Source organism: Molothrus ater, chromosome 1 (assembly GCF_012460135.2).
Source record: "Molothrus ater isolate BHLD 08-10-18 breed brown headed cowbird chromosome 1, BPBGC_Mater_1.1, whole genome shotgun sequence".
Classification (NCBI taxonomy): Eukaryota; Metazoa; Chordata; class Aves; order Passeriformes; family Icteridae; genus Molothrus; species Molothrus ater.
Genome location: NC_050478.2, coordinates 10092135 through 10117060, shown reverse-complemented (window position 1 = coordinate 10117060; position 24926 = coordinate 10092135). Strand labels below are relative to the sequence as shown.

General features: G+C 39.0%; 1 protein-coding gene across 1 annotated transcript in view; it reads left to right on the top strand.

Moving 5' to 3' along the window:
* Positions 1 to 12837, top strand: part of NCAPG2 (non-SMC condensin II complex subunit G2) — a 41100-nt gene extending 28263 nt beyond the window's left edge. Inside the window, exons 18-27 of the mRNA XM_036406486.1 lie at positions 168 to 341; positions 872 to 982; positions 1092 to 1235; positions 2007 to 2106; positions 2406 to 2590; positions 3356 to 3499; positions 5375 to 5478; positions 8367 to 8464; positions 8687 to 8789; positions 12604 to 12837. Coding sequence (XP_036262379.1) covers positions 168 to 341; positions 872 to 982; positions 1092 to 1235; positions 2007 to 2106; positions 2406 to 2590; positions 3356 to 3499; positions 5375 to 5478; positions 8367 to 8464; positions 8687 to 8789; positions 12604 to 12655 — 1215 coding nt within the window. The 3' untranslated portion in view covers positions 12656 to 12837. The remainder of the gene's footprint in view (positions 1 to 167; positions 342 to 871; positions 983 to 1091; positions 1236 to 2006; positions 2107 to 2405; positions 2591 to 3355; positions 3500 to 5374; positions 5479 to 8366; positions 8465 to 8686; positions 8790 to 12603) is intronic.
* The last annotated feature ends 12089 nt before the right edge of the window (positions 12838 to 24926 follow it).

Below are 24926 nucleotides of genomic sequence, written 5' to 3'. Positions count from 1 at the left end.
CAAATGCATGTGACAGGGAACGTAGGAATTGCCAAAGTGCTTTAAGGCATCATGCTTTTTTAAAATAGAATAAAGAGTTTTTAATGCTGTATTATTCTGCTTTGAAATCAGTTTTAAAGTCAGGTACTAACAGAGTTTTACTGGTTTTGTGCTTCCTTCCTCTTCAGAATACTAAAACATCTGGGCGTCGAGTACGTATCCATGTAACACATGAATCAAAGCCAGACTTAGCAATTGATTACATTGAGTATTTATTGACTCATCCTGTCAATTGTGGTTGCCTACTTTCTGTTCCTAAAAATAAGCTGAAGAAGCTTTTGAAAATCCTCGGTGCTTCAAAGGTAGTTTTCTCCTTCTCATAAACAGTGCTTATAAAATCAGTGCTTAACATCATATATTGCCTGAGTCAAGCTAAAATGCCTGCAAGAACAAATAAATGAGGTTCATGATGCTCTCTCCCTTTATAAAAAGATTTTTTTGTAAAAAAAATTTTTCCTTTTGATTTTTATTTCTTTTTTATTTTTATTTCCAACAAATACTCTAAACTAGAAGTATAATAGTTCAGAATTGTTTAGAGGTGGCAGATTTTAACCAGCTTCTCAGTCTTAGGTGTCTCAAAATTTTTGTGATCTAGTGTTGAGTGTTTTAAGGGACCAGACTTTTAGAATATGCGAATAAGGAATAGTCTAAAAATCAGTTATGGCATTGAAAAATGGAAGTAATTAAAGTATGCTTGTTGCTTATTTGTGGTTGGTGCTTTGCTGTTTTTGTGGGTTTGGGGTTTTCTTTAACCTTTTGTTTAAAGCAATTGAGTAAAGAAGCATTTGAAAGGTTTTTCTTAAAAATATAAATGTAAACATTGATATTTCAGAAGTTTCTTGGCTCAGTTCTGGAAGGAACCGATTCTGGTGGCTGGAATCAAGCAACCAGCCTAAGAGCCTTCAGCCTCTTTTGCAGATTGACTGTTCATCTTCAGCATAAGGTATGGTCATAGCTTTCCAAAATAAGCTGGAGTTACAGTTGACAGTATAAGGAAGTTCCAAAACAACTGGAGAGACAATTGGTAAACTTCCCTTTGGTTTTTTTTTCAGTTTTCTGAAGAAGGAGAAGATCACCTTTCACTTCTGAAGAAGACAGGTGCTTGGATAGAAAGTCAAGTTGTACCTTTTATATTAGCAAGTGATCAAGAGGATGGTATTTCAAAACACAGTGATGTTTCTGAATTTATTATCCAGGTTAGATGATTCTTATAATATAAATCAAGCTGCTTTCAATTTGAAAAGCTGTAGGTGTAGCAATTTGTGTGCAGACAAACTGCACTGGCATTTGTGTCATCACTTGCAGTGTCCCTTCCCCCTGATCCTGATTTGCCCTTCAAAGAAAGCATTTGATGTTACAATGTGGGTGAGATTTTAGCTAGTTCTGAGCTGTTTTCTGTTGCATTCTTCTGAGATTTCATTTAACCCAAGGTGGATTTTAGCACTGAGCTTTTACCAGATTTTGGTGAAAGGAAAGATTTAGCTAACTTTGGTCCCAGTCAGTGTCTTTGAACACCCCAGCTCATATATACACAGACTGATTAAAAGTTCTCACTCTGTCTGTACTTCCATCTCATAATCTGTTTAGTATGTAACAACTGTGTGTCTGTAGGGAAAAGCTCTTTTTGTCTGCTGGTTTTAATTTTGCTATTAAAGGCAGGGAGAGATGTCATATTTTGCCTCAGTAAATGATAAGTATCAATGCCTTTGATCTGAGCCTGAGTTAAAAAGAGAGGATTTACTGCCTTTTGAGAAACCATTTACTGTTAGGAAAGGGCAATGGAAGCATTTGAAGGACTGGTTGGAATTCATGCTTTTCAACAGGTGTGAACTGAGTAACTCCAGTTGGGTACACCAGCTCTCAGGACACCTTGGCTAAGAGTTTGTAGTTTTATTATTTTTGAGTTTTACTGAATGATTACTTTACATGAAGTTTGGGTTTCCTATAATTTTGCACCTCTCTTCTAGGCCTACCTGACAGTGTGTAAAGATGTCATAATGGTGGGCCTGGGAAATGTCACATTTCAAGCACACCTTTTAGAAATGGCTCTTCAGATTATGCAAACAGGTACCCTCTTTTGCTCTATTTTGTACTAACAGCAACATCTGCATTTATACTTGGCTGGCTTTTCTTGTATTAGCAAGTTAGTTAATCCCTAACTTTTAAGACTTGGAGGGAACACTGGATTCATACTTAAAATGTTAATTGGACTGGATGAAAATTTCAGCTAAGGGTGCTCAGAAATGAAATGTATTGTCTACACTTGTAAACTATCATTATTTATTGTATCTAACTGAATTTCATTCTAAGCTTGTACCTGATTAATATTACAACTTTCACATTATGGCATTTATCTCTTTCTCTAGAGAGAGGTGGCTTTTGTGCTCCAGTGTTGCTGTGTGCTCTAAAGGAAATTATTGAAGCTTCTTTAAATCAAAATACTGAGACAGAGGAAGTGACAAATCTTTTCCACACTCTACAGAACGTCTTTCAGAAAATTTTAGAATGTGTGGCACATAGACTTAAGAAAGAACAGGAAAAAGGAATTCAGGTATGATATTACAGTCCAAATTGCTAATGTGCAAATGAATCCATAATTTTTATGCAAAGGGGTATACTTAAGATTCTTTGAGGTTGTTACCTTGCTATTACCAACTGTTTGGGTAGATACATGATTAAATTTTCAGTTAAATTTTCCAAGTTTTCTTGTTACCAATTTTTTTTTGTCCATTTTGGTCTCATCATGACAGAAGAACCAGTAAATTGCAGAACAAATGCATTCTGTTGCCAGTGATTCTGGAACATGGTGGTACTTCTAGGCTGTTAATCTTCTCTACAATTAGATGAACTTCCTCAATCCAGAGAAAAGGACTTGTTTATATATATCATGATCTTGGAGGGAGGAAGAATTTTCTTTATTATTTATTTCTTTTAGTCTGAATGATATCAACTTCAAAATATGAATGATGTTCTAACATTCTTGAAAATCTCACACCTTCACAGAAAAGTAGACTTGTATTTTAAAGCAGATACTAAATAGTAGTGAAATGGGTGGATCACTGGGAAATTTGCTGATGTGCTTTTCAGGACTTCTGAAAAACATTTGGTTCTATTTGTAAGAGCCACTGCTTTCTTTGTTTCTCAGATTTATGAGTAGACTTCCCAGTTGTTGCTGATTCCCCCTCTGGTCCCAAGTGACTAGAATACCTCAAAAGCTTTCAAGGTGGGGTCTGCACTTCACAGAGAGGCTTGCTGGTATAGTTCACTTATACTCAAGCAGTCTGAAAAACCAATGTGTTTTTCTTTTTGGTTTTAGTTGATTCACTCTATTCAGATGCCTCTTGGAGAATTCATCCATGCACTGCAGTGCGGGCATTCCACATTCCCAGCAGTTCACCAGGGTGTACTCTCCACTCTCCTGGCTGCAATAGTAGCAGAGATAAATTGTGTGCTACAGAAGGTAAAGTTAATCCTGATTTTCTTTTTTCTATTTAACACCTTCTGCTTTTTAAATTTTATGTTGGAACGACAGAGCTTTATTCAGAAAATTGATCTTTGTACTGCAGATGAGGATTTTGTGTGTGTTGGCATGGAACAAACAGGAAATTTTGTTTGCTGTAATTTCACATTAGAGTTCATCTTTCAGATTTCTGACTACAGCTGTGTAGGAACAGACTTGTCCTGATACCTATTTCAGTATCTGCCTCTGACAGGAGAACTTAGCAGTAAGGCAGTGTTGGGAATTAATAACATGGATTCTGGGATATTCCCTCTGTGCTGTTAGACTAGCTCTGGCTGGGAAGGAGTCAGCTTTCCTCACTGCAGTCCCTGTGCTGCTGTGGTTGGCATTTGTGGCCAAGACATTGTTGAGGACACACCAGTTTGTTTTGGCTGTTGCTGAGCAGTGCTTTACAGTGTCAATATTTCCCAGGTTCCTTCACCTTCACTCTAAAAAAAAAAAAAAGTGAGGCTGTCAGTGGGCAAGAGTCTAAGAGGGAACACAGCTGAGACCATGGCCCCAAACTGGTCAAAGGCTTATGCCACACCATGCAATGTTGTGTTCAGCAGTTAGGGCTCAGGGAAAGGAGGAGGACAAGGGCTTGTTCTAAACCTACCTGACTCCATCCCACCCAGCATTAAGGAGTTTGGGAAGTGAACCACTGATGTGTGACAGATTCCATTCCCTACTCTTGGAATGGCCCCATAAGGTTCTGTAGCCCTCTTTCAAAGCAGGCTGATGCCCTGCTTGGCAGTGATCACTTGTGCATTCTCTGCTTCCATACAGAGACATTTCATGTGCTGCATCTTGGTTTTGGTTCCTTTGGTTTTTTGTGCAGAGGATTTCCAAATATCTGATCTGCATTGCTTTGGAAAGTAAAGAAAGAGTCTCTAATACTGAAAAGAATGTGTTGACAGAGGTTATTTCATGTTCTGAAAGTCCCAGGAACCACTACTGTCCTTGAAGGAGAAGGGCAACATTCCCACCCTGTTTTAATAAGGCAGGTAGTGTTAGGAGCAAATATGATTAGTAAGATTGGAAGCCTTGAGAACTAAAAAGGAAGAGCAGAGGCTCTTTAGTAGAGGCTGTGCTTTTGCTGTGGGTTCTGGATGTGTCAGAAACAGAGCAAGGAACAGTTGCCAGAAGGAACCACAGAGCAGCTTCCAAGGTTCTGTTACAGGAGGCACTGCAGCAGTACCAGCTGTTGGCCTGCAGATATTGATGGATCAGCTGAGAGGCTGTGGGTGACAGGTGCTCTTTACAGATGATGCAGAGGAAACATTTCTGGGCTTGAATATACTGGAGATTCATACTCCTAGATTGAGTGTTCATTCCAGTCACTCATCTGAGCTGGGCTTTTCCCTGCCCCCAGGTTGTTGTAACTTCAGTTCTAACTAAGTATTTGTCATCTGTTCAGAACTTTATATCAAAAAAGAGCAGGTATCCAGAAAATCACTGTCACTGAAGTGACATTTAGAAATCATGGATGCACATTTCAACTTGGAGCCACAGAGGGGACTCACTTGTGTTTAATAGGCTGTGCCTTTGTAAAGAGTGACCACCAGTGTAGTTAAGTGAAACTTCTGGTGACAGCAACTGCAGAGAATATCTGCCTTGGTACAAATACTGTTCATGTGGTTTAGTTTCAGTCTTTCTAATTTAAATTAGTTTTGTTTATTTGGACACCACACAGTTGAATTAAAGCCACTCAAAGAATACTTGTGAATGTTCCAATTGTTTAAGGACAGGTCCTGGTTAGTGTAATTGTTGAAATACAGTATTCTGCATGCATATCTTTCTTGAGCTACAATGGTTGTTGACTTATTTCTTTTTTAGGCTTCCGGTGAAAAAGACTTGACTATGCCAAAGACTATTTCAGACCTTCCCCCTCTCTCAAGCAGTTTAATGGCTGTAATTATGAAGTCAGCTAATGTTGTCAGGTAAATGTTTCTATATTAATTTTTCCAAGATTTTTGCTAATATAGAACAGTTTATGTGTTATCACTAAAAATTTAATTTCTAAATTCAAATAAATTTTGAAGAACCAGTTGCTTTCTAAATTTATCTGGACTATTTAATAATCCCTTTTTCTTGACATATTGCCTGTAGGTATTGATTGCTGGGGTTGAGTCCTTTTTTTAACCAAGAATTCTTATTTACAAGACTGTTAATCATTATGAGTTTTTAAATCATACATCTTGGCTTGCTTCTTTCATAAGATACTTATAAAGCTGAGTCCCCTCAACACAGAGATGTTAAGATGAGACAAAATATTTGCCAGAAATAGAATTAATCCTTTGATTGAACATCTGCAATGAAATGACACGTACCTGTGGCTGCATTAAAGTCACAACATTCAAAAATAGAAAGTATCTGAGTGCTGAAAGCCTCCAAAAGAGAGCTTATGCTATTTATTTTTTAACACTTAAACTGGGAGGGTATTTGCTCTATTTAGTGGGGGCCCTAAATATCTTCTAAAATTGTCACAACTGAATATCATTTTTCATGGTTTGTTCATATGCAATTTTTCTTAACAGGACTCTACACACTAGACTCGTTTTAAATTATAAAGGGACTTAGAAGTCCTATTGCTCTCCCTGACTTACCACAACTAATTCCTCTTCTTTCCTCATCTGACAGGCACTGACTATCCCTGTCTGCTGTTATGAGGTGGTTTTTTTTCATATCTTGCCATGAGGCAGCAGCTCAAGGTGTTCTCTTCTAGTGAAACAATTATTTTACACATCTTTTTTCAAAAGAGATGCAGAAAATCAGTTAATTCTTCTGAAACTTTTTCTTGTAGTAATCAAGGTGAATCTTGTCCATTCTTGGTGGAGAAAACTGCAAGTTTGGGCCAAATTGTTTCTGTGTACTTGGGAAAAAATGAATCTTCTAGTATTTATCTTTTTGGGTTAAAGATTTGGAGATAATTTCCATCTGGTTCTACTGGTGCCTCAGAATTGAGACTACTTTTAAGGCTTTTTTTATAAATCTGTATTGGTAGGCCATAACCAGAGTCCAGTAGTGAATGGCTCAGTATTTCAGAGATCTTTATGTCAACATGAAAGCCTCTGACATTACGAAATCTGATGTGAGCTTCTGCTCTGTGAGCTCAGAGTCATCTTGCTCTGAGTTCTGCAGAACCTGTTTCATTTTCAGCTCTAACCAGTCTCTAGCATTGAATTTCAATCCCCCTAGCAGTGATAATACTGGGAGGCTTGGCAATATCTGTCCAATTGTGTGAGTATCCTTCATTTTAGTAGGGAACTATCTGTGTAGGAGCCAATTACTTACCTCTGAACCTTCTATGTATTTTTAAATAGTTTATTGTTCTGTTCTATTTTATCTTTGCCTGCAGGCTCATATGACCCTTTTTCAGAGGGAGGTGGGGAAAGGCAGCTTCAGTGAGTCTTGTTACAGGTTGATGAAATTCCAGTGTTCCTTCATGGAGGTTAAGGGTGTGCTTAGTGACCCAAACAATGATAACAACCAAGTCAGGACTCTGATCCCAGTTCTGTCCATTAGCAATTTAAGAGCAGGGTGAAATGGAATCAATACTTGGTCACATTAGTCCCCAATGATACAATGAAACTGAAGCAATGCATGAGCAACTTCATAATGCTTATTTCTGGAGCTAAAGATTTTTCATCTTTCTCAGCTCTTAGAAGCAGTATTTGAATTTCTGCAAAATGTTTTTACTGAATTGGTTCTTAACTGCATATTTCATTTTGATATCTTAGCACAATAAAAAGCCTGAAGAACAATTGAAGTCAGGACTGGCAATCTTTGATGTTCAGTTTTCATAACAGATAATACTATTGCTAAAGGTTTTTTGAAATATGTTTGGGAAAGTTTCTGTAACATTGCTGCTCTCAGTTTTCCCTTTAGTTCTTCACAAGAGCATTTTGCTTTGTGCTCTGACGAGTATCAGGATTATGGATCTCTTCCATCTCCTGTTTTATCCCTCTTGTTCTTTTATTTTTCTCTGGTTTTGAGAATTGCTTCTGAGTTAAATTTGGGTTTTTTACTACAAACACTAATGACCAATTAGTTTCCATTCTGTGCTATTGACTTATTCCCTACTGCAGTTTAGTTTGGTTGCTGGACCCCATCTGAGACTCATTTAATTTCTCTTACCTTGACATATATCCCAAAACACCACTAAAGTTAACTGGTAATACTTTCATCTCTTGTTAGAAGTCACAAAATTTCTTAAGATACATACTGAGTTAGTATTTTACATGGAGCTGCTGTCCTGGTTCTGTTATTCTGTCCATAGTTTCAGTAACTAAAATGTTGCTTGGACATGTTTCGGAGCATTGTTTAGTTATAAATGATCTTCACTGGGTTGTAATTGGAAAAACATCTACTTTAATATTTATGAGAAACACATTTAAGATCAAAATGTTAATTAAGCCTGAGTAGGTACTAGCAAACCAATGGAGTCATAGAATATATTTTTTCAAACTTCTGTAGAAATTTGAGTTTGAAATTTCAGGAAATTCTGGGAATTAAATTCCAGTAGAACCAGTAGTTTTTTCATGGATTGACTTTTCTAAAATGTACCACAAGCTCTTCACTTCTCTTAGCAGCCACTTTTTCTGTTTGCAGACTTTTTCATTTTCTTCCCAAGCAATTTACCATGCTTTGATATTCTCAGATCCAGAGGCAGCGCATGGTTTTCAGTTACCCAGTCACACTGATTTGTCCTGCATGCTATCTTTGAAGCTGTGCTGGCAGACTAGCATAATTACAAACATGTTCTGTTCAGTTCTATTTTGAAAGAAATGTGATTTATAACATATTTTTTCTTTATTTTTTTCCTTAGGTCAGTTTTAAATGAATTAATGGAGTGCATTCTCTCTGAAGAAATTGAAGGGATTTTTAGTCTAACAGCTACTGTCTGCATTGTGATTATAATTAAAGGTCAGTTAAAACATTTTTGTCCTTTTTCCATCTTTCTTTTTGCTACTGCATTGAAATACACAGTAGTTAATTCAGGACAGTGAAAATCCAATTTAATATCTAATCTTCCATTAAGCAATTTTTTGTGTTTAAAGTTATTCTATGAAAATATGGAAGGGTGGGGCTGTTTTTTTGTTTGATAAATTATTATTTTTGTCCAACATTTCAACTCATTTCAAATAGGTAAGCACAAAACTTCAGTTCTAAAGGATATTGCACCTGCCATTCAAAGGAAGCTGCTAATATGCAAGGATGCTGCCACAGGAGAATCCAGAGGCACTGAAAGGTGAGTGTGCTGTAGGAATGGAATACTGAGCTCTCCTATCCCCTCTCTGCAATAATTGGCTCTGTTCTGTACTTACATAACACTGTTAGAGTGTTCTGAGTGATTGATTGCAAGGTTTAAAATACTGGGGGGGGAAGTGGGAGCTATTGAGCCCAGCATAGTATTAAATTTCCTGCCCTTATATCTGCTGTGATTGCAATTTTTACATATTTAGCTTCAGGCTATTTTCATTTAATTTGAATGTGTTATCACTTGATCCTGTATATTGCAGGATTCACTTCTGAAATCCAGGTCTGTTTGCAGCAGGGGTAGAACAAAGCAAATAGTCCAGTTAGTAATTCTTATTACTAGGAGATTTTTCTCCCACTTTAGCATTAGGCATATGAATCCAAACCTATGCAGACAGTAAAAATTTAACTGAATATAACAATGACTTTGAGACCTTTCCACAGGTGATTTTATTTTGCTCTTTTTGGTGGGGGGTGGATTTCAAGTGTCCTATCTTGTGTATCTTTTGTGAAAAGTTTTTTGGAAGTGATTGGCTGCATTGTATTTGCAATCAGTTATCTCAGGCCTGTTGAGAGAATCATGATGAATGCTTTAGCCTTTGGTGTCTCAAACTTGCTTAAGTCTTAAAATTTGTGAACATCTGATTTCTGCCTAGTTATTGAACTGCCCATGGAATCAAAAAGTGTGCAAAGGGCACACAAATACAGAATGTGGAGAAACCAGACTGGGGTTATGAACATTAATCCAAAATTTCTGAGAAAGTTTGCAATGCACCACAGAGGTCTGAACATGCAGAGGCCTTTGTAGTCTTTCATTCTTCAAACTAGTGATCCGTACTATTGAGTCAAACAATGGATGTAGACAGACTTTAAAATAAAAAAACCAAACCGGAGACTCCCAAACAAGCCAAAAACCCCATTGTAAAGGATCCTCATTGTATAGGAGCTTCATTTACTCAACAGTTTCTTGCACAGCTCTTCCCCAGTGTGCTCTTCTCATGTATCTCTGGCTTGGGGCACTTTGTTCTCTGGCATTTTAGTGACTTGACAAAGGCATTGGTGGCTGAGCTGTGCCTCCATCCAGAGGATGGTGCTCTGGGTCCCTTCAGTACCAAAAAGAGACCTGCAGGAAAGCTGCAGAGTTGGCTTGGCTGTGAACAAAATGTCCTTTGGTCAGGACTTTGCTTAGAAACAAAATCAAACACAAATAAACAAAACCCCATTCTTTTCCCCTTGAAATTATTTTACAATGGGTTGCCAAGTGCCCTGCTAGAATATTTTTAACAATAATAATAATAATAACTATGTGGAAAAGAAGGAGAGCAGCAGGGTATCGTGTTTCAGTTTGCACTTCTTCTAATCAAGACAGTAAAAAAAGCTGTGAAATTAAAGTGAATCTTAACATGATTAAATAAATAGGCACATTAAAGTGAATAATTGCTGCCACTTGAGAGCACTAGTGACTATAAATTTCAGTGAGAACACAGATAATTGCTTTATGAATCTATATGATTGTCTCTGCCCAGTGAACTGGGACAAATCAACCTGCATGTTGGGGCAGATGAAGAGTGGAAGATGCTACACGGTGTTTTAATTTTGTGATATATGAGTGGCTGCCTTTGTGTAATACCAACCCAGGAGGCAGTTGCAGACAAAATTCAAGGGTTAGGGATATGAATATGGTAATGGGAAGACTTTTTCTATGAATTGGAATTGCATTATGATAAATTTCAGAAGCTATCACACAGCTTTGCAGAATCTGGGGGGGGGGTTCATATTTGTACAGTTATGTTGGGGAATTTTTCTGTCCAGAAGGGTAAAATAATTGATGCTGGAAAGAGGTTTGGAGGGAGTTATGCAGTGATCAGGTTTGCACCATGAATTGAAGTGTGTTTACAGTCTCCCAGCTAGGACAGAATGTCACACTGGGCTGGGCCTCTGGTGGCTTCTGATGTGCCATTTGTAGTGCTCTGCAGCTTGTGTGCTAATGCAGCTAAAATGTGATTATACATGCTCTAAAACATGCCCTATTGTTTGTAAACTATTTTATCATCCTACTCTGCTTACCAAACACCAAATTTTGTTATGGTATGCTGCAAGCTACATCTCTGGGCATTAATTTGAAGACAGTCCTCTAACACACATTACTGTGCTGCTGCTAGCTAAAAGACCTTACTGGGTTTTAACTCATTCTTAATAGTATTACTATTTTTTGCTTCTGAATGCATTAGCTCCTAATAACTCCTTGAGGGATTATTTTATTCAATACCCAGGTGTACCAGGAAATGGTGACATTCTTTAATTTCCCAAGAGAACTGGCATTCTGTGCCAGCATCTTAACTTCAGACTTAGGAGTAATCTTTTACATATTAGCAATGAAAGTAAAAAAAAAAAAATAAAGCTGTCTGGTGTGGTAATTAAGGTGCTGCCCTTATACAAGGAATTGGTGCACTAATTCAGAAGCAAAACTTTTCACTGCAATTTACTTTTCCCTCTTCAGCTGAGCTAGTGGTTTCAGATGGTCCTGGGGGTCTGTATCTTAAAAATGCTGTTCAGTGTATTTAAAAATTCTGGACAACATACTGTGTATTGAGACAATTTCCTCAAGAGTAATGGCACACACATTAGTTTATAAAATGCAAATATTTATGCCTAACAAAAAATGCAGATAAAGCTGTCAATGCAGTCGTTTGAGACTAGAGAAAAATGGCTCACATTCTGTAAAACCTAATGTGCTATGGGGTAATAACTTTTACTTAATACTGTGTATTTACTTTATTTAGCATTTTGATATATTAATATCAGAATTTAAATTTAGCTAATTGCTGTGCTGAAATTTTTTGTTTTGTATTATCATTTAGCTAGCTCCCAAATTCTTAATTGCATTCTCATTGCATCTGTAAATTATTGCTCTTGAGTTTTTTGGTGTATAACTCTAGGTATGATTTCTCTGCCTCCCATCTTTAAGTTCCCTAGGAAGGTACTTGGTAAAACTGACTTCAGCTTTTCTGTTTGGGAGGAGCAGAGTTAGCCCAAGTGATGGCTTTTGGCCAATGTGCCAGTGGTCCCACATTACAAATCCATTGGTATTTTAGCCTTAAACTGCTAGGAAATCAAATTTATACAAAGCAGCATTGTGCCTACACCCACAGAACATAACTAATTCTCCGAAATCTGTAGAACCTTGTACACTACCTTTAGTTGAGGCTGGAGTTTCATCCTGGCTTAAAGGCTGTGGCACTGCAGAGAGGGATCAGAGATCAGAGTCAGAGCAGGGCTGAGGAGAGTGAGGGCAGCTCGAGGGGGCAGTTGTTGCTAATAAGGATAAGATTGAAAGCTTAGGCTTGGAAAAAAGTTGGCACAGGTGAGAAGAAAAATTATAAAGATTGAAGAGTGAGGGAGAAATGAAGAAAGTAAATGAATGAAAAGTGGTCTTAGAATGAATTTCTTGTAAAGGATTTCACTGTTTTGTTTGAACAAAAGAGTGACTATGCTGTGCAGAAAACAAGTGGGTTCTTTAACTAGATGATGAAATATTAGAAAATGTGCTTGAATTGACATAGTAATTTAAACTGCTTTGCTGTTGGTTATTCTAGAGACAGATGATCAGGAGAAAAATGGAAAAGTTGAAAGAAAATTAATCCAGCTATTTCAAAAGTAATTTGTAAAGGCATTTTAATAAACTAATATGGACTAACTGGTCAAAGAAATCATATGGTAGCTGTACTCCGAGCATCAAATAGTTAAGGATTGATTTGGCATTTAGCATTTCTAATTCTGTTATGCATTGTTTTATGGCATTTCAGATTCCTGTGTGAATCATCTCTGAAAATTTTGGATGAGTTTTTGAATCCTTGACCACGCAGAAGCTTTTGTCATGAAAATTAAGGGAAGGTGTATTGCTTTGTAAAAAACTTACCTTGTAAACTTGTGAATTGCTTAAAACTGTTTTCTGTTATTCTGTACATTTAAAGCAAGCAAAATGTATAAAAGAGTGTACAGAAATTATGTAATAGTAAAGATTTTTCAACAGCTGCAAAGGGGTTGTTCTGTATAAAAATGTCTTCTTGGGGAAGAGTGTAAAATCAGTATTTTTGTATCTTTGTTTTTGTAAAACAAATAATAACTGTATCATAGATACTCTTGGGGCTGAGGTTGCATGGAACCTCAGTTCCTGGGAGGACTACAGCACATTCCTAGGGGTTATGGAAATGAATCTTACTTTGAGATGTGTGAGGGTCAAAATGGTGATTGGGAATAGCCATCATGACTTTATCAGGGGCAAACTCTGCCTTACCAGCCTGACTTCCCTCCCTTTTGGACAAGAAGAGAGAGCACAGCATGTCCTGTTTCCTATCCTTGGCAAAGACTTTTACATAGTCTTACACAGTATCCTTGCAGCCAAACTAGAGAGAGATGGGATGGATGGGTAGACTTGGAAGATGAGTGGAAAACTGGCTGGACCATCAGAGTGGAGGAATAATCTGCTAAGGGATGAGATTGGCAGCTGTGGCTGTGGCACTGCTGAGGGCAGGCCCTGCTGCCAGGGCTGGTTGGTGACAGGGTGAGCAGCAGCCTCGGACTGATGGCAGGTGACAGCAGCTGGGAGCCACAGCTGACACCAAGGAGCATCTCCTGATGTTCAGCAAAGACCTGGAGCTGATGGACAAATCCTGCACCACCCACACAGGCGCCTGCAGGAGGGTAAAGGAAACACTTTCCCCAGAGATGACTGGAGGAGAATATGAGGCTACAGAAACAACTTGAGCAAGAGAATTTCTTGTTGGATGTGAAAAACAATCATTATGAGAGAGAAATGGAACTGGAAGAGGTTGCTCAGAAAGCCTGTGGAATACCCATCCTTGGAGATGTGCAGAACTTGGCTGACAAGGGAGGAGGGCTCTGACCTTCCATGGTGTCATAGCTTTGGAGTTAACCCTGCTGAGCTGGGGATTGGACCAGATTCTCCCCTGAGCCTCCTCATGACTTGAATATTCAGGTGATTCAGTCCCCAGTACACTGGGGGGGGAAGTGTCTTAAGTATTAAACATAGGCTTGAGTAATATATAAATTGGTTTATATTTAACTATTTTTAAAATTATAGCTATTTTGATCAGTTAGTACTAAGGATACAGATAATGCAGGCATCTAAGCCACTTATTTCATTTTCTTCTTGCAATCAGATTCTCTCCCAATGATGCCTTCGGAAGGCTGACCTAGAATAGAGGCTAGACAGTATTAAAGGAATAAAGTAGGTATTTATTAAAAGGTGTGCTACACCTTGGGTAGTACAAGAGCCCAGCCAGGGCTACACCCAAGATGGACCCAAATGCACGACCAGTCACGAGGTCTCTCACTTTTAGAAGTTCTGGTCCATTTGCACATTGGAGTTAATTGTCCAATTACAGCTCCAGCCCATGAAGTCCCATCCTTCTTGTTTTTCTCTCTTCAGTCCACATTGTTTATCTTGGGCCTGAGATTTGGGTCGGTTGTCCTTGGTCCCCAGCTAGAGAAGGAATTGTTTTGTCTCCCTAGTCTGTGAAGAGACCTTACCATCCCCTAATATGAAGCTCAGAACTACAAACTAAAGCAGTACAGAATCTGAAAAATATAAAAGCTAAAACCTGAGGCATCACCAAGACTAAAAGAATGCTCATTGCAGGATGTTATTTTGCCTTAATGGAGATACCTGTAAATTGCCTGTCTGAGCTCATGGGGTGGTTCAAGCCCAGCCAGCAGCCAGGCAGCACCCAGCTGCTCCCTCACTACCTCCACCCCTTCAGACATGGGGGCAGGACTGAAAGGACACAAGTCAAAAAGAAACAGTTGAATAATTAAGTAAAAATAATAGTACTTTTTCAAGTTGTGAGGAAAAGAGATAAAAAGAAAGGGAAATAAAACCATCCAGCCAGTCCTTGGGCAGTGCCCTTTGCACAACCTCCCCCCAGTTTATTGCTGAGCATGGTGCCAGATGGTGTGAGAATCCCTTTGGTCACTTGGGGTCCCCTGTCCCAGCTGTGTCCCCTCCACACTCCTGGTGCCTGCCCAGCCTCCTTAGAGGTGGGGTGAGAAGCAGAGAGGCCACGATGCTGTGTAAGCCCTGCTCAGCAGTAGCTGAAACATCCCTGTGTTATCAGCACTGTCTCCAGCACAAATCTGAAATACCGCCCTATACCAGCTACTGTGAAGGAATTTATCTGAGCCAGAACCACAGCTCCTGATGCTTTACTTTTGTCTGGTTTAGGAGATTTAATAGGAATCTCCAAAAAACAATTGAGCCACAGACCAAAGTCTCATCCTCCAGCTTAGACCTGGAGACCTGGACATGAAGCTCTTGGTTATGTACAGTGAAGTGATTCTCAGGGTGGGCCTGTGCAAATGGCTATTGAGTCTCCAGTGTTACTGAGGGGCACTGACACTGAAGTTAACCAATCTGGCCAAATTAAAACAGACTCTTCATTATTGATTAGGATTTGTGCAAAGCTGTATCTCCCATCTGTCTAAACAAGCATCTACTCTGCTGGTTTTCTTTCCATGGGAAGAGACTGTAAGGTTTTTTCAATATCTGCTGTCACTGCAAACATCAGACTCATGCTTGACCTTGGTACATAAAACTTCCCTACTGGATAAAAGCTGTTTTAGGTGGAATGTTGATATTTAAAAGCAGTGCAGTTCTTAATAAACAACTGGCAAGCTTTGCAACAGGACAGTCAGTGTGTGCATGGATTCATGAGTTCCAGATGTACCTCATCCACAACAGTGGCCTGACCAAAGGAACTAATGCTGCCCCAGCAGGTAGCTGCAAATCTGCCAACTGTTTATCTATCAACATCTTTATAAAAACTGTGTTCTTTGGCCTTCATTCTTCTACATCTGTTAACAGGCAGGTGTTCCGGTAATGACCTTTTAAATCTTCTGATTATACAAATTACTCAATGAATATGTAAATAAGTTTCTTTTTTCTGCTTCTCAGTCTCTCAGTATTTGCTCATATCATTATATTAGAAAAGAATCCAAATTTACTGCCTTGTTTTTCTTCAGTGTATAATTTTGTTTTATTCATGGAATTCATGGTACAGATGCAATAGCCCTGTCAGCTAGGTAGGAAATGAAGGTCATTCCATCAACATCATAAATATGTGGATTTCCTTTGAAGAACTCAGAGGTGATACTGCTAGGAAGGCTAAAATATTTAAAGATAAACCTTTGTTTTCCTGGTGGCTGGTACTCAAGTGGTTCTTAAGAGGGTTGAAAAAATTTTCTGTTAGTCCTGCAGCTGGTGAACATATTTCAACTCAATTTCTAGTCCAGCTCTGCTAAACTGCTATGCCACAAAAAAACATTGGCTTTCTGCAACACAGATAATGGTGCTGGCATTCCTTGAGTCAAGGTCTGTCAGGACTTTCTCCTTAGGCCTTTGTGGCAAATTTCACCAGAATATCAGAGGAGTTCTGTGTTTCACTTGCTGTTCTCATTGCAAACTTTGATCTTGCAAAAATTTAAATCTACATTTTCCTTCTGTTTGGGAGAGACAAATAAATAGAACATTTCTTAAGCTGTTATCTTTTGTAAACCTGTAAAACAGATTAACAGATTTGTTTCATCTTATTAATCAAAAGTGCTGTCGGGGAAGAGGTGGTGTTTTTGGGTGTGTTTGAAAACTTCCCTTAATCTTGAGACAGACCCTTTGAGATCTGTTCAGCTTTTTGAAGAAGTTGAACCTGACTTTCATTAATAAAATTTCTTGAAAAATGAGCAAGAAAACATCAGTCTATGACACACCTTTGGGCAACTGGCACTGGCAGGTGATGAAGAGCTGCCTGCAGAAGAAACGTTCTGGACACATTTGTACCTGCGAGTGCCACGTCTGGAGCTCTTCCCTTTGTGCATATGCATTCAGGATCAATGAGACTGAAGAAAGCAATAACTTTAAACTACTTTCAGTAATCAACATTGTTTGTTTGTAAGGACTTGGGCCCTTTTTGTAATGACAATTTGTTGTCTAGATGGGAAACAAAGCCCTGCATCTGCCACCTATCACAGCTTCAACTTGTGAGCTAGGAAAAACCAGGATAAATTCTCAAGCTTCTTAGCAAATAAATGTCTTCAGGTACGGATCCAAGCACACAAACCTTCAGAATAGCCAAGGAAGTTAAAAAAAACCCACCTTGCACCTGTTGTTTACTCCATGAGAGCTGAAACTCTATATTTAAACTCCCATGTGCTGCTCTCAAGTGTTCTGAGGTCTTTTGACTTTCAGAAGGAAGTTGGACTAATTTTGACAAAGTCTTTCACCTTACCTGAAGGATGCTTAGTGAAGGACACTCCTGATGACTGTGATGTGAAACCATGACACACAGCAGTGAACTTCCCATATTCTTTGCTGATCTGCTCCAGTGTTTTGCAGACCAAGACCATGGCAGAGTCCAGCTGTGCCTATGCCAGCAGCCCCTGTTGTGGCCACTGCCCGTGTCTGAGAGAAGAGCTTGGCTTAGTGCTGGCACCTGGACAAGCAGCTGGCAAAGGGCAGCTTTCAGGAGCAGCTGCAGAATTTTCCACGAGAGGCCAGCAGTTCTTCAGGTTCATTAACCCTTGCAAATAGGCACAGACCTTGCCTAATCTGCTCTGGATAAGAATTCTTGGTCCTGGGCTCTGTGTGGCTGCTTGTCTGAGCACGACCTGAGGCACAGCCCCAGGCTTCCAGCAGCGCTGTAGCTTTGGCTTTCATTTACTCAGCAATCACTGGGGGGTTTTCACTTGGTTAGGGTGTTCAGCATAGATGTGTTCTGGGTCTTCTCTAATCAAAGTCCTTTGTCTCTCCAGTTCCACATCATGGTTCTTGCAAAGTTGCAATAATGATATGCTGTGGCACTGAGGAAATTTCATTCTCTGTTCTATCTGTCACCACTGTTTGAAAACAGTGGCCAGTAGGAGTTCTGTTACTTTTATTTTGTTACTGCTCGTGACTCTAGTAAGCAGAAGCTGTCACCAATCTTTGACACAATCTCTTGTGTCATTCTTTTTAACCAGAGGAACACCTTTTTCTTAGCTAAATAATTTGGTTCTCAAACAGATGATGTGACAATTGTTTATTTCATTGCTTAAGACGTCACTTTGCTAGATTCTTGCTATGTAAAATTCTAGTATTTTTTTTATATTCTGTCGACTTGTCCCAGTTTCTAATATATGTTCAAAGTTCATTACTTTATCCTTGTTTTTTGTGCTATCATTAATGAAAATGTTAAATAAGATGCTGTTCCAAAACATCATTAGTAATTACTTTTCAGCTAATCTAGTTCCCTCTTCCGTTCAGTTGGTTCCTTACCCATCTTACTACATCTGCAATAAATCCTTGTCTTGGGTTAATATATTTTTATTGTGCTGCAGTAGCAGATGCTCTGCTGTGAAGCTTTACATTTTAAGCAGGTACATTTTAGCAGTTCTTGCTGGAGAGGTACCTGAATCCTGAGTGACCCCATACCCACATCAAAGGACATAGAGGATGGAGCCAGCCCAGCCTCCTTCAGAGTTCTCTGCAATGTGCAATGATGTGTGCTTCCTGCCTTTTGGGGTAATTATTAAACATTTAGATAAACTGTTTGTGTTAGCTCAGCTTCCATCTGAATAAATAATATTGATTTGGCTGGGTTTTTTTTGTGTTGCTTCCTACTTGTTGACATCCTTACTTACCCACTGCCTAAAATGGTACCTGAACACAAGCTTCTTAGTGAGAAATTCAGGCTTCATGCATAGACCTTTCTGAAATCTTGCCATGGTTATTAAAAATAGGTGTTTGCAACTTTATTTTCTTAGAACAGCCTCTAAAGGAAAAATGCGGCATCTGTAAGAGCCTACAAATTCAATTAGACCAGTCTAGGACAGTACTTGGAAACAAAACAAAGCAAAACAACCCAAAGTAACTCTACTTCCTGCTCTAGTTCTGGCTATTTAAGGACAGTGTGACTGTCCTGCATTGAAGGAAAAGCTCCTTTGACTGGATAGGCTCATTTTGCTCATCACACTGCCAAAATCTGTGTCCTTTACACCATCCTCTATGGTGCACACTACCAATACATAGGATAAAGAAAAGGCTTTTACTCCCAGTATTTTCTCAGTTCTGCACAAAGAGAATTTCTAAGGCTTGTTCTATATTTAAAAGTGGTCCTTTATTAAAGGGGATCATCCTTCCTGACAAAAATCATTACCTTTCTGTTCTGTCCCCAGTTTCCCTCTTGTGGGCTGATCTCTTGGTCTGCAGGACATTGGTTTTCATGGGTCTGTGCCCCCACAGTGTGTAAAACACTTGTTTGCCAGTGCCTGAGCTGGTCACTGGGCACAGCAGATGAGTTTGCCTTGTGTACAAGAGCTGCTGGGAAATGTGCAATGATCACAGCAACCTATATTCAAACTCAAGTAGCAAAAATGTCTGAGATGGACACTGCATGGTGCTCTCTGTGTCCCAAGAATCTGATTTTTAAATGAAAGAAGTAGTGGGTTTACCATCTTCCACATCAGATTTTTTTCTCCTTTTGTAGGTGTTTCCTATTGTCAGAATTTTAAAAGTTAATGTTGTGCTAGGGCTCAAAAAGGATATAAAATCAGTCTACCTGCCATGAAATTGAGAAGTGTTTGATGCAAGAAAGAGCTCAAGGGATCTGATTACAGCCTCCTGCTTCCCTGATTTGATCTGCACTGGAATTGACAGCAAACTTCGGTTCCTAAGCCATCCATCACAGGTCAGCCAGCCTCTGGGGGATTCTTATCTTCCCAGTTGAGATCACAGAGCCTTAAACTGCCTGAGTAGCACGTAGAGACCAGGGAACCTAGCCTGCAGTTTTTAATTTATCAGTGGATCATGATGCATTGATTGAATGCTTAAAAGCAGGCCTGTTTCAGTGTGATCTAATATTAGAAAGCACTCTATCTGTGCTATCTGATAAGACTCTCCTGGGCAATTAGCACATCTCAACAGGTGTGATGCTTTTGTCTCTGGAAATAAACTGACCGTGGAAAAAAATATATGGAACCTTTTTTTTGTTGTTGATTGGGGGGCTTTTTTGCTGATTTGTTTGTTTGTTTTAATTATAGTGAGAGGGAAGCAAAGGATTTTTTTTCATAAACGTATTTGTGAAGACCATCTTCATCCTTTTGGCTCTCAGGCTTCCTGTTGCAGTTCCAGTTTAGGACAGCTCTTTTATCTCTAATTTTATTCATCTGCTAATGAAAGAAAATGCCAGTTACAAGTTTATTTTTTCTTGGTGTTTTTTCTAATTGTGTCTAATGTAATTCTTGCCAGTAGAATTTTGTGCCTTTACCATCTCTTCACCATGATTTTCCTTTTTTCATTGGCAAGCTAGGAGGTGAAATGATAGAATATTAAGTACCCATCTCATACCTCAGAGCAAGAACCTTGTTCATCTGTTTGTGTACCTCTTCATCACACACAGTGGAAGCTCTGTTATACAGAGCAGAAAAGTTCATGAGAAATGCCCAGACTAGGAGGGAGATTCCCTAGAGAAGCAAAGTAGGTACTTTGGTTTTTGATACTCCATTGGAACACTCTTAACTACAACAGGGAGCAACAGGAAGGCTTTTAAAGTGGTGATTCAGAACAGAAAAAGAGCATTGTCTTTTCTATTATTCAACTTTTAATATTTTCTCTAAAACCTATGATTGTTCTCAACATAATCTTGTACTTGCAGAGACACATAATGTAATTTCAGTGTAGTCTAAACAATGTTCCTCTCCCCAGCTGTCATTACCATGAACTTTCCCTATCTTTTTTTTTCCTGATCACAGCATACCCTCAAAAAGTGACCTTCCTTTAAAAGAAATGCATCATAGACCTAAGTAGTCTTGTACTCTGAGATATCAGAATGCTTTCAGCAAGACTCTCTAATATTTTAAACTGGAAATTATGTGCTTACTTTATTTTTTATTCTTTTTTAGCTATTCAAAATAACCCATGTCAAGAAACATTGTTTTAAAACTGCAGTGAAAAGGATCTGAGCTCAGTTGCTCCTGTTCCATTCTGAGTTGCTATCAAACATATTGGTCAATTCTACATTTCCTTTACAGTGTACCAGGAAGAAAATATCCTCAAGGATACTCCAAGCTTATAGACACACAGCAGCTATAGCAAATATTCTAACCTCTGGACATCCACCAGGTTTGTTTCTGTGTTTTACAGTAAGTAGGACAATAGAACATTGAGAATTGGATAGAACACAGGATGAGCTTACCCCCAAGGCAGATTGTCTCCAGTAACACGCAGCTGAAGTGAGAGAGTTACTGAAGAAAATAATGGAGGGGAGCACAGGTGACTTCTTGACAGTTTGCTGTGGCACACCTCCTCTCACCAGCACAGCAAGGGGCTGAAAAATGCAAGAATCTGCACTTGGTGCTTTGTGAAACCAGATCCTCCCTTGTATGTTTTCAGGATGAGAGGAATGGCTTCAAGCTGTGCCAGGTGAGGTTTAGAATGGATATTAGGATGGATTTCTTCACTGAAAGGATGCTTAAGCATTAGAATATCCTGCCCAGGGTAGGGATGAAATCACCATCCCTGAAAGTGTTCAAAAGACGTGTGGATGTGTGACTTGGGGATATGGTTTTGTGGCAAACACAGGGTTGCTGGGTTAACAGTTGGATTCAATGATCTTGGATGTCTTTACCAACCTTAAAGATTCTATGATTCTTTGAAACACATAAAGACATGGTTTAAGAGTGTTTTTAGAGCTGAAATCCAGGCACTCAAAAGTCAAGTGATATCAAAATGAAGACGTGCACAGCTTAAATCTCTCCTGTGATTATGTGTCAAGTGACACATCTTCAATCACATTAAGAGAAGCTACTCATTCCACACAAACTGTTCCTGTACCTGCTCTATGGATCATGCAAACCCCTTGCTGCTGATGACACAGCAAATGGTCAGTGCTTTTATCCCCTCATGGTTCAGCACACTGAGCCTGCTGCCTGCTGTGCATACCCAGCTCCTTCTGCAATGACATTACTATGGCACTCCTGCAGTCCCAGAATTTCACAGTGGTTCATGTCTCTTTCCAGCTCCCTGTAGGTTTACTTATCGCCATCTTAAAAATGCACAGTGACAACAAGGTAAAAAATTTCCTCAGATTTTTTTCCATGTTTTTCAGATTATAACACTTGTTGCCTCAAGGCACCCATCTCCAGCTGTGGGTGCTCAGCACTGGACCCAGGCTGCAGGTTCTGAGTCAGGTACAGCAAGTGGGGGACACATAACCAGAGCCTCCCCAGCAGCTTCAACCAACTACAGGCCAACTCTTTCAGAATGACAAAGTGCAGTAATCTCATTCATCCTTTAATTGAGTACAAGACGAGTGGCTATCCCAGGGGATTAGTTACTTCTTGTAAAATCCATTCACCAAGTATCAAGTCTTACAGATTAACAAAGCTAGATGAAAACAGAATTTTTAAACTGTTTTTGAACTCCCTCCCATTAAAAGAACCTAATTAGTTTTAAAAATTGGCTCCCTATTGACATTTCAAATCCATTTTGACCAATGGCAACCAAATCTAATTATTTATTGCACACCTAAGGGTTTCAAGATGGTTGTGAAGAACAAGACCTTATTATCAAAAAACATTACAGTTGTCTAATCCTTTCACTTGGATATCCCATCATGGTGTGCTCAGACAGCAATTTTTTAAACTGTGCTGAGGCTCTAAATGCCCACGAAAATCAGCAGAAATTAATGTGGTTTTGTTTTAAAATCTGTCTCCAGAGACTACAAAACAGGCAAGTCCCAGTTCAGCCGGTGCTGGACTGAGGTGACAGTGGGTGTTGGCTGGAAATTCAGCCTTTCTCAGTCAAAAGGGACCAGCTCCAGAGCACCTCAATCACCTGTGCTTGTTCTCACAGAGGCCATTCCTCTCCCAAGGAAGCCCAAATTCCCTTTTATAGCTGGACACCAGATATAAAGATGTCAGAATGGCCTCAGAGCTGGATTCATCAGTTGCTGTAGCCCTGCCTTGAGACACCAGGGGTTTGTTCTTCACAGGTTCTGGACATCTACACGTTGTTACTTGCTTCACTCCACCTTTGCCTTCTCTTCCAACAGCTTCACACCAAACACAGCTTCAGCAACCTGTTTCCTGTAGGTATCACCAGCAGTGGTATTTGAACAAGTCAGCTAGAATTTTAGATGAGCCTTAAATGATTTTGGGTTCAATCCAGACCTGCAAATGCCTACATTAACAGAAGCTGCTCTCTCCAGCATCCCTAGCAAACCAGCAGGAGAGATTATGGAAATTTTCCTCACACATGCACACTGAAGTGGCTGCTCTGTTACCAAGGCTTCTTACAGCCTTGGAAGTCAGCCCTGAGCACTCATATACAAAGATGTTTAGGTCTTCAGTTAATGTAAGTCACATCTCCTGCTATTCTCACTGGTAATTTTCTCTAGCTGCATTTCATCTCTGAGGCCTTGAACATTCCACTTTAGGCTCCTTTCCAGAAACACATAAAAACCATTATCATTCAGTTACAGCACAGGGAATAAAAGACAGGCTCACATCTTAGCAGTCATAACTAAAATCAACCTACTTTTTTTTTTTCTTTTTAAACTTCATCAGTCATGCACTTGCACAGTTCTCTAGGATTTTTCCTTCTGGCTCTGTATTGAACTCTTGTTCCTCAGTGATGCTGAAATATCTAGAGTAAAACTTTTAGTGTGCACCAGAGCAAAGCCTTTTTCTAATAAAATTTTGGAAACAAGAAAAAAAGCTTTAAAATAGCTGAGAACAGCCAGACAACATCATTCTTAGATATAACAGAATTGCTATGATATTCATAAAGTTAATCATACCACTATCTTCCATCAAACAGTCTGATATCTTCTAGACTCTGCAAATATTTATTTTCATGCTAAACTGTATTCAGTATGAATTCATTAGAAAATTTCTAAGGCTCTGCTAGTTTTATAGACATTAAATAAAAAATACTGAAAATAGGTAATTTCTGTATCAAATGCTAAAATCCTCTCAAATAATTTTAGTTACACTATGAATTATTCAACAATTGAAAAAGATCACAATTACTGCTCATATGACCTTGGACTATACATTTTCACACCAGTTAAAGGCTTTTCCCTTTAGGAACTTTGTCCTAAAACTTTGTCTCCAAATTCAGAATACAACCACCAAAATTTAAGTGAGTATTTGTACTGCTATGGAGAGAGTGGTATGACTTTTGGTCTCAGTAATCCAGGCTTCTGTAGAGCTTCTCATGCTTTAGACACTTATTGTCTCAGGCACTTGGTAGCTTTTTAGACATATTGTTTATTGCAGAGTAAAGTCTTTCCTTCTTAATTGCTTTAAAATATTAACTATTTAAATTCTATATTTTAAAAAATGCTTACATGGAGTAAGTTATAAATTTTCTCTTACTGAAAGGATCAAATACACAAAGCTAGATAACCACATCTGTACTTTTCAACATACATGAGTAAAAGAAGTTATGGTTAAGTGCATAAGTCAAAATTTCTATTAAACTTTCTTGATATTTTTAATACCAAGGACTATTACAACCTCTGCGATAAAGTTGCAATACCCCCCCCCCCCCACATAATTTGAATATAAATCTTGTGACTTTAAACTTTTCATCAACAACAGTGAAGAAATGTAACTAAAATATGCCAGGGTATGAATGTGTGAACAGTTCTGCAGTCCCTGTTTGATGTCCCTGTGAGATCACCCTGCAGAGTGCCCAGTGCGTGTCAGCTGCCAGAGCAGAGTTTATGACTGCTCACACCTGCAACCTGCACAGTGGCAATTGGTGCTGCTCTCCTTGTCACCATGACACCCCAAGATGGCTCTAGAGATGCGTTTTGTGGCCTCATTTTTCACAGTCTTGTGCAAGTCCTCAAAAGACACACAAGGTGCAGGAGGATCACTGCTGCTCAAGCAGCTCTGTCTGCCCTCAGAAAGGTGTGGTGAGTGTTACACGTGCATCAGAGCCTTCAAAACCTCCCTCAGTGTCTGTGGATACATCTACAGGCTTTGAATATTTTACCTACATCCTCTCAGGCCAGAACATGGAAATAATAAAACAATATAAATTCTGTCTTTTCTGGGCATAGATACACCATAA